The 16,552-nt window shown below is 33.3% G+C and overlaps 1 protein-coding gene, 2 long non-coding RNA genes and 1 pseudogene across 4 annotated transcripts; 1 reads left to right on the top strand and 3 right to left on the bottom strand.

The window, feature by feature from the left end:
* Positions 1 to 4,451: 4,451 nt before the first annotated feature.
* Positions 4,452 to 6,689, bottom strand: LOC111212160. 2 transcript variants are annotated; one of them, XM_022713590.2, is made up of 5 exons: positions 5,809 to 6,673; positions 5,469 to 5,546; positions 5,066 to 5,151; positions 4,742 to 4,987; positions 4,452 to 4,659 (listed from the first exon to the last, which is right to left on the bottom strand). In XM_022713590.2, exons 1-4 carry the CDS (start codon positions 5,958 to 5,960, stop codon positions 4,953 to 4,955), a joined length of 351 nt encoding a protein of 116 aa, XP_022569311.1. In that variant the 5' UTR covers positions 5,961 to 6,673; the 3' UTR covers positions 4,452 to 4,659; positions 4,742 to 4,952. The 2 variants fall into 2 exon arrangements, 1 of the variants encoding a protein (XP_022569311.1); XR_007334459.1 differs by lacking the exon at positions 5,469 to 5,546 and having other exon boundaries at positions 5,809 to 6,689.
* Positions 6,690 to 8,324: 1,635 nt separating this feature from the next.
* Positions 8,325 to 11,819, top strand: LOC125601891 (annotated as a pseudogene).
* On the bottom strand, positions 11,655 to 13,595 carry LOC125601892. The gene is made up of 4 exons (XR_007334458.1): positions 13,247 to 13,595; positions 12,497 to 13,159; positions 12,206 to 12,297; positions 11,655 to 12,124 (listed from the first exon to the last, which is right to left on the bottom strand). It is a non-coding gene; the product is annotated as an uncharacterized LOC125601892 (long non-coding RNA).
* Positions 13,596 to 15,290: 1,695 nt separating this feature from the next.
* On the bottom strand, positions 15,291 to 16,346 carry LOC125601893. Its single transcript, XR_007334460.1, has 2 exons — positions 15,741 to 16,346; positions 15,291 to 15,583 (listed from the first exon to the last, which is right to left on the bottom strand). It is a non-coding gene; the product is annotated as an uncharacterized LOC125601893 (long non-coding RNA).
* Between the last annotated feature and the right edge of the window lie 206 nt (positions 16,347 to 16,552).

Below are 16,552 nucleotides of genomic sequence, written 5' to 3'. Positions count from 1 at the left end.
CGACAATCATATAACGACGAAACGCCTTTCATCGCCATTTTCTCGTAAGCCTTCTTTTCCGAGGAAATAACGACGATTTTGGCCGTCGTTAAATTTGTGTTTTCTTGTAGTGTAGCACGCTTTGTTCGACGAGGCTCTGAAATGTGTCAGCCAAGTGGTAGCCAGTTTGTATTTCTCTTCTTCTTTCTTCTCTTATTCATTTTCTAGCTTTTATATTTTCTTTTATTTTCTCTATTTTTTTTCTCTTGATCATCTTTTTTTTCTCTCCATCATTTTTTAACTGGTTTATGTGAGGAATATTTGTTAGAGGCCAAGTAAACCGGCTAATTGTTTTGGCCATTTGAAGAAATATCATGACTATTGCGTAAAATTAATAAAAAAAAATTTCTAAAAATTGTTTTTATTGATTAGGTTGCTTGCTTTTAAATAGGTTTATGCAAGATTCAATTTCTTTCCTTAGTTTTTTGGGTGTTTGTGGCTTGAAAAGATTGTTAACTGTCTAAAAAAAATTCAAAATATGTTATGAGTTACTAGACTGGATTCCAAATATTAAGTTAAAGGAAATAAATCTTCATTTTGCTGTTATGGTTTTTTTTTTGTCGGATGTCCATCTAAGATAAATCAAGTGGTGGTTATGAAAGGTCTCACAACAAGTAATTTGATCTGAATAAGGATTGAAGAGAAAAAAAAAAAGAATAAGAAGCAACATAGAACAAAGAAAGAGACAATGATGATGACCCATGATGTTGAAGTATTTGATGCACTTGACACTAACCAATTGGAAAACCTTGGGGCTCTAGTCTAGAATCTGTATACTCTTGAGTTTAGATGTCGACATTTTCCATGTAAACTTTAAATTATTTATTTACATGTATGGTTTCATAGTAGCAATTAACTAATTTTTTTTTGTCAGCAACATAAACAGAATCATGTAGACTCTGTAAACCAAACTGGTAGCTCTGCATCCATATGGACAAGCTCCTTCGAGGACTCATTAGTCTAGAAGATTTATATCTTTCCATTGGATGGATTTCGAAATAACAGAGTTAGATCTTGAAAGATCAGTTTGAAGCAAGAGGGTCTCCCCTTTTTGCTGGAAATTTTTACCTTTGAAGAAAAAGCACTTGTCATAGTTTCGTAATGAACTCTAAAGATCAAAGCAATTGAAATGGATCCTTCAATCATTTAATAGTTGTGCATTTTAACTTGTAACACCAAAGATTTTAAAATATTTTTGTCATTTAGAGAAACAGTAAAGTTTGGATAGCAATCAAATAAAACTGGTCCAGTACATAAACTACATTCAACCGAGCTTAACAAAGAATCTTCAAATACTTTAAATCGTGTGTCTCTTAAAATAGCTAATATTGAAGTATTTAACCTTTTTTTTAAAGAGGTTTAAAACCGACTTGAACCAAGCCAATATGAATATATTTAAAGTTTTTTCTATGTGCCTTTGTAAAGCACTTTCAGAAAATAAATGAATCGTCTCAAAAGGTTTTTTAAGTTGAATATCACGTTCCTCAGTTTTAATAGAAAAAATTGTTCTTAGAAAATTCATTTTCAAGATTTGATAAATTTGATCTTTATGAACTCTTGGGATCTCCCAATTATCAATTGATCCTTGGAAATCATCTATAGTTGTTTTTTGACTAGTTACTATCTTTTTTGAATCTTTTATAGCTTTTTTCCGATCTTGAAAATGAAGAGGCGGATTGGAATTTGTATGATGAAGATCTAAAATATGATTCCATTTTTGATAATAAAAGTGAAAATCTAAGACTCCTTACAATCCTATCTAGAGAGAGGTTTTGTTTTCCTAACACCAATCATGGCGATCAGATCTTTGCAATCCGTCCAAAAAGATCTGACATGTTGAATGCTGGAGCATACTCTCCATCGCCCATCGTAGTGCTTCCACTTCTGAATGCAAGGCATACTCTCGCCGTGGGTAATTTCGTGTCCCCATAAGTTGAACCTTCCCCAAGCTGTCCATCCAAACTCATCCACTCCCACTGAATTGTGATGTAGATGTCCAAGGCCCATTTATCATGCATATATTACCCAAGCTTAAGACTTGGAGTTCCTCAATAATTTGATCTTGTGGAATATGTGGCACAATCTCGTTGGCGTTGAACTAGGCTTAACACTCACTCTCTGCATAACAAACTAGCTCCAGTGGATCCCTGTCCATCCCCCTAAAGAGCTTGTCATTTCTGGCATTTCAAATATACCAGATTATCTAGGGATAAGGATCTCTGTCTAATTCTGGCTCGACAGTGCTGTTCTTTCTCCAGAATAGATAATCCATATTAGCATAAACACTCGGCAACGGAAAGATATCAGGACTTGTGGGTGTTGCTGATAGGGACCAAGCTTGTAGAGCTGGCGAGCATTCGAAGATGGCATGAGTAACAGACTCTTCTGGTTCTCCACATCGGGGGCAATAGTTATCGCATCTCATATTACGCCGTATCAAATTTCTCGTTACTGCAACATGACCTGTTATCAATTGCCATATAAGATGACATATTTTCTGACGCGCTTTTATCGTCCAAGCAAAGGCTTGAAGCTTAGTTATACTGGGCTCCAGTACCTCTTTCTCTTCTTCAGCCTTCAATAAGTTCCGAGCTACCCAATATCCAGATTTAACCGTGTACTGGCCATTTTTAGTGTAGTTCCAACCGAATGTGTCACGCCGATGAGTTGAGCTTATGGGAAAAATTCTTACGAAAGGTATATCAGCAGGGGCAACGTAATCCTTCAGTAGTCGAACATCGCATTCCTTCGATTCCTGATCAATAAGGTCGCTGACTCTCATGTTCGGGTGCAAAACTGGGGCTAAAGGGCGAGCCGGTCTAGCTGGTGTTGTAAGGATCCAAGGATCCTCCCACACTTTGACCTTATATCTAGAATGTATCTTCTGCTTGATTCCCAATAGTAGTAGCTTTCGAGCAGCTGAAATACTGGTCTACACATAGGATGTGCTGCTTACAGAGATTATTCGTAAAGGCGAACTCATTCTGTAGTATCTTCCCCTCAAAATACGAGCCACTAACGAATCAGGGTATTGAATTAGCCTCCATAGTTGTTTTGTTAGTAAAGCCAGGTTGAACTCATGGATCATACGAAAACCAATCCCGCCTTCCTCCCTTGGCAGAGTCGTGCTTACAGGCTATTAAAAAAGGCATTTGCCTAGGGCCCCCAAATTTTGTAAGATTTTTAGGGCCCCTAATTACAAAAAAAAAAAAAAATTACATGGTAGTTAATGTATTTTCTTAGTTAGATTTTTATTATTATTTGATTCTCAATTCCACTTATGTTTAAAATAACTATTTTATGATCAATTTTACTATATTTTATATAAAACTAGGGGAGGCCCGCCCTGCGGGCGGGATTTGATAGATTGGTTTTTATAAAAAAAGTGTCATTTTCTGTAAATTTCTTTTATATTAAATTGGGTGTGAGTATTATTATATTTTCTACAACAAATTTTAACTTTATAACTAAAAATTATTGCATTGTTATTAATTTTGTTGTTTTAACCCTAAATTATAAGTTTTTTTAGTGTTTCTGATTTATAACACTATAAAATACATAACTCAATCGGATTTGATCAAAAAGAGAATGGGGTCTGTATCTCGAATACCATTCTATCCTTATTTTGTGAGGGTATATAAAATAGTGGACAACGATGTTTTTATTTAGAGAAATTTTTTATCAAAGTTATTGTAGTTGTTTTTTTGGATGTTAGTAACTGATATTATTAACAATGGAGGTTGTTTTTTTGGCATATGTTTGTTTCTTTGGTATTGGTATGATATTTCTTTGATTATATTTGTTTATATATTATGAAATTAATCGTACTAATAAGTGTATTAATAATGAAGAACGAACCAAGCAAACCGAAGATGCTGATTTTATATAATAAAGCAGCATATTTAAAGGGTTTAAAAATATACATACAATTTTATTGATATTTGGTAATTCTTTTGCCTACAGTCTTCTTTAAATCCAAATTTAGGCAAGTAAACGAAACATACTTTGACCTTTACATCGAAAAATATCTGATATAATATTTATTTATTTCATAATATTATGGATTACTAATTTACTATATTTTTTAAAAAATATTACTATTATCTTAATAGATTTACTAATTATTTTTGTATATTTTTCCTACTTTTGGTTTATATTTCATAAGGGGACTTATAATTTTTATGATCATTGCATATATATATAAATATATGTTTAACTTTCCTTATTAGGATTTGTTAGTTATATTTAAATTACTCATTCTAATTTTCTTGCTATAATGTTCATGAAAGAATATTCCAATTGGACAAAATAGTTTATTTAATTAAACATGGATTTCTTTATTTATGCTGGCTCTTTCTTTATGGGGTCTTTGTAGTATGCATATAGTTCTATAATATATTCTAAGGGTATCCTTTGAAACATAGTATCACGAACTCTTTATATGAAACCTTAAATTTAAACAATGCTTAAGCGTTAAGAAGAAGATTTTCATCAAAGTAGAACATGTAAGACGATAAGAGAAGAGAGAATCGAGTCCTTCAAAATATTATACTTAAAACACTGATGAAAGATACCTTCTTCGAAGCCTATAACTGTTTAAGAACACATCGGATGCTCTTCCTGCGATGATAGTGATAAAGTCAGTACTTGAGAACATACCAGATCAGAGTTAGCGTACAAACTAAACCAGTTCAATGCTAACCTTTGTGTGTGGAAGGCCCTTGAAGACCTCCTTGTAGACTATGTTAGTTACTCCATCCGCATTGTCTGAATCAGAGGTATCGTCCAATATCTTAAGCCCATCCGGTGAAGTAACTCGAGATAACGCAACGTACAACTGGTCGTGAGTGAAGACCGTTCTTGGGAGATATAAATCAACTTGTTTGAAACTTTGTCCTTGACTTTATTGATTGTCATCGAATAGTATAGCCGCAGTGGATACTGGCCTCTGCAAAATGTGAAAGGATGCATGGTGTCAAGAGGGTAAAGCTGTAACTGTTATAAGTTTTAGAGGATATATACAAACCCGTGATTGGGACATTGGCAACGCCGAGAGCGTTAGATGACTGTTTTTTGTCCTTGACCATAGTTTTTTTGAAGGTAAACTTGACCCTGTTTTAGTTGTTTTGAAGATTAAGGTTTTGTGAGAACATTGAAGGAAAGCAGGAGGACAGAATTGGCTTAGACACTCTATTGTTCCATGCAAAAGGTTATCATAATGTATTTAAATCGACTGTTACGTTGTCTACGGTGAGAATGCGAAGATATACAGTTTGAAGAAAATTTATGTATATAATGACGGCAGTAACAGTTTGTGGAATCCGTTGATATAAGGTTGAGTTGCTAAAACGGATTAGCAGGGAAGAGTCCGACAGTCGATAATTTTGGTTACATCGAGTAACATCAAACCCGGTTAGGGAATAACCCACCCCGCTTTCAGATGAGGCATGTGGGTCGCAAGCCGGTGTACATTCACGGTGACCGGCAGCATGGTCGCCTGATGCTGCCTGGACGTACGTGAAGGAGAAACAGCAATCATTAAAATTTGCAAAATGTCTCGGTAAAAAATGGTTTAACAAAAACTTTAAAATCTCAAAAACAATTGGTAATATCGATTCAGGACGACGGAATTACACCGGAAAAATAACTCTGTTTATGAACAAAACTTTTCAAAAAGATATTTCACAGATTCATATGGTGGAAATGGCTAAAGAACTAAACCGGTCAAAAACTATGCTTATGAACAAAAGGTGGAGTTTAATAAGATACTTGCGAGAATCCAGTAAGAGCATATCCACTCCCATAAGCTCTCCATCATGGCGGACATTCCTGGTCTCCCAGAAACGGAGCAACCGGACTTCAACAGAGGAGGAGGAGCGGCCCGTCTGGAAATCGGAGAGGAAGACCGAAACGTTAGCCATATCTCACGGATTTAGTTTACTGGTTAGCTTAAAAGAATGAAGAATGATTCTCAAAGTAGAAAAAAATCATATCTTTTTATAGGAGAACCTCCACAGCCTCACATAATGAAAATTGCATTGAATATAGATCGTGCCTGTGAGATTAATGGAGGGTTCTAAGATGATCATTCTGTAACTGGAATCGATTATAACTGGAACCGTTTTGAAATCTGATGAAGAAGATGAAAGATAAAAAAAAAAAAAGAATGAAAAATCGTTTGCCACGACATGGATTATGGATTCTGGGAAGCGGAGAAGAAGGACACTGGGTTTACCCTAATTAAAACACATAAATTGATAAAGGCCTATGACATAAAGCCCAACCGAAACTGAATCTAACACGCAGCCCATAATAAAAGAAAAGCATGTACAGAAGACTTAATGAAACGCAGCGGATTGGTGAAGTAGGACACGTGGCGAGCTCATGTTCAACGAATTGATGACGTGGCATCACAGGAGAGAGTCAAACAATACTTTATATATATAGACTATAAAGATTCTACTTCTAATTGAATGCAAATATTTGATCCACATTTGTCTTCTTTGTATATGTTATGAGTTAGATTTATTTTATATATTTATAGAAGTTGAATAAAAATTATAATATTTTGAATATATAGTTTATTGTATTTAATTTAAACGCTAAGATTTATCTTTTTAACAGCGACTAACATTTCAATCCAAAATTTGTATTTTATTTTTATATTATGAATTCTTACTTTTGATCATTTTTTTTTAGTTTATAAAAGTCTGGTGCAGAAAATTTAGAAAAAGTTTAGGTAATAAATCAAAACTTTTTAGTGTTATATATATATATATATATATATGTTTTTTTCAAAAAAAAGATTTTATATAATTCGACTTTAAATAGAACTATTTTCAAAAAACAATATCATGTATTATTTTTTTTTAACTCGCCTTGGGCCTCCAAAAACCTTGGCACAACACTGTCCCTTGGTAAAGAGATATTTTCCCATTTGGCTCAATAATTTCCTTTCTTTGGGGGATTTGAACTGCACCAGAATTGTACAATGGCACTCGCGAGTTTCTCACATATCTCCAGCGCGAGCAAGAAGCTAGACATAACATATGTCGGGAGAGCTAGCAAGAAAGATTTAATCAAAACTTCATTTCTTCCTTTTGAAAGCCGTCTATCCGTCCATTCATTCACTCTATCCATCTTTGTTTATTTGTTTTATAAAAGATATATTCTGCCAATTTTTCTGTAGATGTTATACGTTAGACTGATTAACGTAGATAATAAAATAATTCATATAAAGTTATTAACTAAAGAATAATTGTTTAAATACCATAAATTGGTTATCAGTAGTGTTTTTAAAACCGGACCGGAAACTGAACCGTAAATATTTTGGGTCACGGTTCAATATGCTTCGACTGGGTGAAACCTGGTTCAATAATATAGTTTAATATTTTTTTAGTATGTAAATATAAAAATAATATTAGTAAACATGGTGAATAGTTAAAATATAAATCAATTTTGAACATAAAATATTATAAATATAAATTAGTTTCTTGTTTATATGAATGATTTATAGATTTTTGATAGTTTTAGTGGTTTTTATTGGTTTAATAACTTTGAAATATAATCCGGCTATGTGACCGGTTCATGGTCGAACCAATTACTAGACCAACCCGACTATATAACCGGTTCATGGTCGAACTCGGTCCAACCATCGGGTCGGTCCAGTTTTAAAAACATTGGTTATCAGTTTTCAAAAATACATTTAACTAAAAATACCAACATATTTTCCCTAATGAATTTGTTTGGTTTGTGTATTTTATCTAATAAAAAAAAATGGGCAAATTTCAAAAATAGCACAATTCTAAATTTATGTTACAAAAATAGCAATCAAAAACTAAAATGACCAAAATAGCATTTTATCTTTCGAAAAATTTAATTTTTTTTTATTTTTTAAAATTTGAAATCTTATCCCAAAACCCCACTCCCCAACTCTAAACCCTAAAACCTAAACTCTAAATCCTAAACCCTAAACTCTAAACCCTAAACCCTAAATCCTAAACCCTAAACCCCACCCCTAAACTCTAAACCCTAAACCCTATATTCTAAACCCTTAATCCTAAACCCACCCCTTAACTCTAAACTCTAAACCCTAAACCCCACTCCTAAACTCTAAACTCTAAACCCTAAACTCTAAACCCTGAACCCTAAACCCTAAATCCTAAACCTCACCCCTTAACTCTAAACCCTAATGTCTAAATTAATTTACCATTGGGGTATAAATATATATTTATCTCTTTTGATAAAATATTAAGTACTATTTTGATCATTTTTATTCTTATAGGCTATATTTGTGACAAAAATAGTCATTTTCTCAAAAAAAAATTATCAAATCGAATAAAAGACTAGAGAAAGAAACAGCCAAAACCATGTCTCTTATTTCTCGTAGGGCTTTTATCGCTCTCCTGCGCTCTCCGTCATTCTCTCCGGCGTTCTTTCCATCGCTGACCGCCTTCTTCTAGCCATAGAGTCTCGCAGCTCCTCTCTCATCTCTCATCCGGATCTCCTCTCTCAACTGGTTCTTCTTCTTCTTTTTCTTGTTACACAGTCAGTCATCTCCAACGGATTCCTCTGTCTACTGTCGGATTTCGAATTAAGTAAGCGGTTACTTCATGTCCTACTAGAATCATCTTGTTCTCTGATTGATAAGGTAGAAGATATAAAAAGAGATGTCACTGCTATTTCATCTGCCTCAGAATCTCAAATCGCCTTACTCTCTCTCCATTCTCCGGTTTCTTTATCTTGTTGTTGAAATCTGAGGGGTGATTATTGTTGAAATTTGCATTGATTAATGGTTCTAAATACGTCCTGCATACATCTCTAATGACCAATAATTAGATAAAAAAATTAAAACTTTTGTCTGTCTGCTTAGTTAGTTTATGAGTAAACCCTAATCTTTTATGAGTAAACTTTTGTCTTGGAATCAGCTTCCTATCGATTTACTCTTTCATCTTCTCTTTGTGTCTCCTTATTCTGAACTTAGAATGTCTGAAAGTGGAATATCTGAACTTGAAATGTCTGAGCTTGAAAATGTATGAACTTGAAAAATGTCCGAACTTGGAAATGTCTGAGATTGGAGATGTATGAACGTGGTGTCGGTTGGGTTCTGTTCTTAGTGCATTTTAACATCATCTACCAAACTTAGAGATGATGATATATCTGAACTTAGAATGTCTGAACTTTGGAATATCAGCGAGTACTCTTTCGTGTTTTAGGCTAGCCAATTGTTTGATCTGGATTTATGATTTGGATTGAGTTTAGTTGACCTATTAATTTTTATTCATTTTGACATCTCTAGTACTGTGTATCTGTATTTTATCGTCATGGGTTTATTTCTGTCGGTTGGAACTGTAATTTAAGTTTGGGGTTTGTACTTCTGTTAATGCCTTAAAATGGGTTGACTAAAAGAAAAGAAGAATGGAAATTTTCAGTATTTATTTTTTCCAGGTTGTTGGTTTTTCGGGGAGATGGATTTGATGGAGAAGAAGTTGGAGTTAGTGGAGCTTCACAAACTTGAAGGCCACACCGATAGGGTTTGGAACGTTTCCTGGAACCCCGTCGGTACTCTACCCATTCTTGCTTCTTGCAGTGGCGATAACACTGTACGCATCTGGGAACAGAGCTCTCTCTCTCTCACTCCTGGTCTTGCAAGGTACCTTAATATTGCTTCGTGAGTTTATTGCTTCTTGACCTTTTAAATTGATCATGAGTTTTGAGTTTAGCCCCCCCCCCCCCCCCCCCCCCCCCCCAAAGAAAGGCCAAAGCTTTATTGGTTATATTGTGATTGCTCAGACAGTTTTGGAAGAAACCCACACTAGAACTGTGAGGTCGTGTGCTTGGTCTCCCTCTGGAAAGTTATTGGCCACTGCAAGTTTTGATGGTACCACTGCCATTTGGCAGAATCTTGGGGATGAGTTTGAGTGTATTTCCACATTGGAGGTACTTACTTACTCCCCAACCCCAATCCTTGACTTGGCTAGTACAATCTTATATATATATATATATATATGGAATTGTATGCAGGAGCATGAAAACGAAGTCAAGAGTGTATCATGGAATGCAGCTGGTTCATACCTTGCAACATGTAGTAGAGACAAGTCCGTGTGGATTTGGGAAGTGCTAGGAGGAGGGAATGAATATGACTGTGCTGCCGTGTTAAATGGACATACACAAGATGTGAAGATGGTTCAGTGGCATCCCACTATGGATGTTTTATTTTCTTGCAGTTATGATAACACCATCAAGGTAATGAGAATATGCTGATTGGGTTGGGTTAATAGGGAGGGATGTAAAACTTGAAACTTGTTACAAATACAAAATTTATTAACGTTAGTTGCGTGCTGCTCACAGGTTTGGTGGTCTGAAGATGATGATGGTGATTATCAATGTGTCCAAACCTTAGATGAATCCAACAAGTACACCCTCTTCTTTATATGCCTTCCAGTTTTATTCTTAATAGACAGATTAATATGTGCGTTTATTCTTCACACAGCGGTCACTCATCTACTGTTTGGGCCATTTCGTTTAATGCTGCAGGGGACAAGATGGTCACTTGTAGGTTGGTAAATCTTCTCCCTTCGTCTGCCATACTGTTTGACTGTTTTGACAATATCGAGCTTCGCTTGAATGCGGTACTTGCAGTGACGATCTAACCTTGAAGATATGGGAGACAGATATTGCCATGATGCACTCTGGTGAAGGATATGCATCTTGGTGAGACTATAATGGCTTACATGGATTCCTTTTTTTCTTACAGTTCAGAGCTTGACATAATATAGAATTCTTTAACTTCTCCAGTTATATCTCCGTCCAACTTGTGCTAATCTGCTTGGAATTTGCAGGACTCATCTTTGTACATATTCAGCTCACTGGTCAAGGTATTAACACCTCTCTTGGTTTCCTTAAAATATGGTTTACCAGGAAGGTATTATTAACACCTAATGACAGGGACAACATTATTGCGAGTGGAGCAGGCGATGATGCTATACGATTGTTTGTGGACAGCAACAATGACTCTGTAAAAAAACTTCACCTTAAAATTTACTTCAAAAACCGAAATCCTTTTTTTTTTATCTCAGTGTGGGCTTTGGCTACTTCTTTCCATATATATACATCAAACCTTCATGTAATCTGTTACTGAAGAAGGAAAAAGCACATGACATGGATGTAAACTCTGTCCAATGGTCACCCGGTGTAAGTTCCATGTTTCAAATGAAGTAATTGACACAAATGCATACAACCTCATACGTCAATATATGGTTGCAATGATGATCTAATGTTCAAAGGCATCATTTAAATGTAGCTTAGAAGTCAAAACATAATATCAAAGATTTGTTATTTGATCAGAGACATTGTTTGAGGACATGATAGAGACATTTGTTTATGGCTAAGTATTTTACTAGATAATGATGTTGCATAGTATCTATGATTTTGAGCATGCTGTTGTTTTCTGAAACAGGAGGAGAACCGGTTACTTGCCTCAGCCAGTGATGATGGGATGGTCAAGATTTGGCAGCTTGCAACTAAACCGTGACTGGTTTTTTGTTCCGGTTAGGTTTGAAACTCCTTTGGTGTAACTTTGTTATAACCTTGAGAGCTTGTCATTCCTTATCTTGTTTAAAACTTTGTTATATGTTTTGTTAAATTTGCTATGTTTTATTCTTGAATAGTTTCCTTAGACTTGAAGTTTGCATCATCACAGCCCTGTCACATGTTTAGTTTAACATATATAGTTTCTTTTGATTAGAATTTACATATAATCGATATTTATGTTTGGTTCCCATGTTCAAATCTGATGCAAGCCTTTGTTAGAGATGAATCGAAGAAAAAGAGGATACATAAGAGTTTGGGGGTGAATGAAAACTTAAAAAATCCCTCGAAATAAATTATATATTTTTGCATCTTTTGATAGAAGTTGTCTTCTATTTTAGAATTTTACATATTAATCAAATACTTATGAATCAGACCAAGGATGTACTTTCCTTTACATGGACTTGAGAGGGATCGAAGAGAATGGAGCCACATTGTATGTCTCAGACACACCTTCCTTTACAAAATCATCTGGTGACTCCATGTTTGTGTCAGCCTGGTGCAAACACATGACAATTGAGTTGGGTCATGAAAAGTCAGAGAACCAAAGATGATGAAGAAAGAAGAAAACACTTACCGCACGGAACCATTGTTTTCTCGACGGTGACAAAGTAGTCATGGGGGTTGAAAGCCGCATACACATCTTGGCCGCTTACACTATCATGGAGCCTGCCATTAACAATCATAGTTATTAATAGTTAGAAGCGATAATACAGAGAATTAGACATCTTTGTCCTTGCGTAAAAGCTAGGAACTTGCTCTCAGGATTGTCCCAATTATCTATCTTCATGCCACACAAAAACACATAAGAGTAGGCACAAAGATTCAAGGAATACTACATGTAAACGAGAGGATAACGATTAGTTACTTTGCTGAGGAAATTTTCGTGCTTGAGTACACATGCATGGTGTGTATGTCGGAACTTGATCAACTCTGAAAAGAACCTAAAATGGTTCTGCTATTCTTTGCGTCGAGCTGGATTTTAAAATAACAAACAAGCCATGATACAACAGTTACAGCCTTACAGGGGAGAATCCATCCATATTAACTTATAAGATATAAGACTTGCCTCTTTCCACTGGAAATTGTTGAGAGCAGTATTAGCTATTGTTATTACCATATCGGGTAATGTCCATATTCGTCTCCCATTAGCATCATTGATCAAGGTCGGTCTCATATAAGATTGTTAACAACAATATCATTCATGTATGTTGGCAATGGTTTTACCTGAGAAATCATCAAAGCTAAATGAAAATTCTTCATCTGCCAGTTTCCCCTGACAAGAAACAGAGTATAAACTTGAATACTAAAACAAGAAACTTTCAATGTTTTGATAACGTTATAAACTGTACCTTCCAAACCACAGTTCCAGATTACAGAAGAGATATGTAAGGAATGGACACTCATCCAGGCTGCAACATCATTACATGAGAAATCAAAAGTACCTTAGAATTGTATGATCTCTCAATGTGAATCCATCATGCGCAATTATGAAATTTACACCGTGGTAAGGAGGCTTCCGCTGGTTAACCTATATAATAAGAGAAGCGAGTAAATGCGATGATGTCATGAAACGTGCTTGGAACAAAAATTAATAACTTGAATGTATCTTACTTACCTGGTAAAGATCAGAAGATCCTGCAACCCGAGTAGCAAAGCTTCCTTTCATACCCTAAATAATGTGGAACATAAGAGTGTTTCTGCAATAAGGCTTCTTCTAACAGCATTGGTGTATACCAGATTTTAACGTTGTATACCTTGATAAATCTTCTAACATCATCCCTGTACATCCCATTCCACTCAGCCCACCTGACTTTGAAACAATAATCCATTACTGTGAGAAAAATAGTATTATCTATCACATTTTGGAAATCAAAGGCAAAACTGTTACCCATCCCAATTTGGAAACTCCCCGACAAAATATAATCCTCCACAATCCCAAGGCACTGCAATCCCCGACGTGAACGAACGGAAGCGCAGTCTTCTGTTGTGTATACCTTAATTCATTGTTTTTTTTTTTCCTTTTCCTGTTTGTCATTCTCCTAGAAAATATAATTTTGGTATGAGAACAGTAATAATGAGGCCGGTGATTGTCGTTGGGTGGTAAGGAGGCAGGGTTGGGACACTTACACGTTTCAGCTTCAATTCACCTGCTGCGCGAAACTAAGTCACAATTATGTCATCTAACACGAATATGAACACATGCTTTAGGGCTTATTTGAATGTTCGGAGAAATGGGTTGCACTTCCCTTTGGGGATTAGTCTAGACCTCTTTATAGATCTGGAATACCCCATGTTAATAAAAAATAATAATAATAATGAGAGTTACTTACTTACACATGGGAAATTTGGCTAATAGGAAGGTCATATTGAGGATTGATTTGTACTTTTATATTTTTGATTTTATTATTTTTGTCTTAATATACCTTTGATTTTATAAATACGAAATTAACCCTCTAATTTATAATCTAATACAAATTAAATATCTAATCTAATTTATAAATTATATTGGCCAATCAAAAATAAAATTTAAATATTTATATAGTTTATTTATTTAGTTTGTTAATAAAATAATTATAAATATTTAGCCTTTTTATTGTCAGCATCTTGTTAAAAATAACCTTTAATCGGCATTCCATTATGGAGAATTGGTGAACTTTGTCTCGACATTCCAGCCAACTATCGCATGCTCATCTGTCGAAGTCTCTTCTATTTCCGACAATTCAAAGTGATTTTGAACACAAGAAGAAGAAAGGAACAAGATTGATGAATAAAAAAAAGTTAAATTCAGCGTGATTCAATGTAATTCAACATAAAAACACGATAAATTTGAATAAAATTATTTAGGATTATTTCCTAGATTTTCTCAAATTTAAAAACATAGAATATAGGAAAATATAAAATACATAATCTAAAAACGATGGAACATAGAAAAAGGTAAGAATACATATTATAAATAAGATAGAACACATGAAAAATGTTAGAATTTTAATTCTACTATGGTTAGAGCATAGCATACAGGTAAGACCGCGCTGTTTTATCTACATATATGAACAAGATAGAACACAAATTAACGTTTTCTAAATTTTTCTACAATGAACACAAAAGCCTACAATATATATATTATATTTTATACATAACAAAGACATTTGATTAGAACTGAGACATATGTATTCTATATTTGGATAGATCATAGAGAAGACGTTACAACACAAATTGTAACTTTTATAAAACATATAAGATAAGTTAGAACATCTATTTTATCCTTGTAAAAAGAGTTATAATATATGTTCTAACAAATTTAGATCAACATATCCGTATTGTTTTTAGATTTTAATTTTGGTATATATCAAAAATGTAAATACTATCATCATGGAATTGCTTTTTTCTTATTTTTTTTGATATGTATATAATTTTAACTAATTATATTCGTTTTATGAGGATAATTATGTCAAAATCTGATCAATTAATGTAAAGGTATATAAAGACAAAAATCTTTTTATTATGGTTTATTTTGCCAATTTCCCCAATAGACCCCAATATCTTTCTTATATTTTTTTTTTGAATTTTTTTACTGTTTTGTTTAATTTTTCATGTGATAATGAGGATCTTTCGAATCAAGTAAAAAAAAAACTAAAAACGATGATAAAACACACACAAAATAATAATATAATTAGATTATTTTATTGAAGAGAAAAAAAGATAATAAAATATCTTTTTATACAATAGAAATATATAAACCAACCCTTAAATCACCAGTTGTATAAAAGATGACCACTTTCTAATGTTTTTTTATTTCACTTTTTGCAACAACATTGAAGTTTTGGAAAAGGACCAAGACATGCCCCTGTGCTGTATGTTCTTCTTTTACACTCAGCTTCGCATTCAGTGTCTAACCAATCTTTTGTACAATATCTTACACTGCAATAAGTATATCCATCCCCATAATTGATCACTGCACAAATACAAACAAATTACAGAAAATAAATATATATGCATACATATACATAACATCAATTTCACTAATATTAAATTTTCAAAACTGAAACAGTCAAAAATTATTATTAAAAATGAACAAAAGATAGATGAACAATAAACAATTTGCTACATACCCGGTGAGGCTAAAACGTTGGAGTTGGACAACGAAGACGTTGCTAATACCACTACAACAAAAAACATAACAAATGTTTTTCTAATATTCATTATTTTATATCTGTCAATTTTGTTGTGGGAAAAAAAGTCGAAATGCTTTATTTATATGATTCTTTGTCAAAAGTTGTCTTAAATTTATATAGATCTATTTATTAAAATAGAATCCTACCTTTGGACCTTACCTTTATTTTATAGATTTTTAAGTTAAATATACATTTTTACTTTATAATTAAACCTACTTTAAATCACTAATACTATTTTCTTTATATTACAATCCATGCTTTCAAACAATGTTATAATTAATCGTGTGTCCAAATAATATAAAATATTAGATCTTATCTTTTTAATAATTTTTTTAAACAATTCTTTCAAATTATTTACATAAATTAAATAACTGAAAAATTCAAATAATTTTAAAGAACAGTGAAAATAAATAGAACTTATTTTTGTAGGTTAGATACTATAAAACATTTCAATCAATAACAAATCAATTAAATTAATGGATTATTTATTTATATTTTCTAAATAATGGTTATATCATTTGTTTAAGTAACATAATAATCCAATAATAGCCATTACATAATATATATATAAACACTACACATTGGAAATAAATACATTGTATAATAAATATAATATGAATAATAATTATGAAAACATTTCAAGATATATATTATCTGAAGAAAAGTTTTTAACAGAAATTGTGAACAACAATTTAAACCTACTATAATATGAACCAAATTATTAACAAAATAAATTGCACAAAACAAAT

This window comes from Brassica napus, unplaced genomic scaffold, assembly GCF_020379485.1.
Source record: "Brassica napus cultivar Da-Ae unplaced genomic scaffold, Da-Ae ScsIHWf_2682;HRSCAF=3440, whole genome shotgun sequence".
NCBI lineage: Eukaryota > Viridiplantae > Streptophyta > Magnoliopsida > Brassicales > Brassicaceae > Brassica > Brassica napus.
This window is presented reverse-complemented; position numbering and strand designations above follow the sequence as displayed.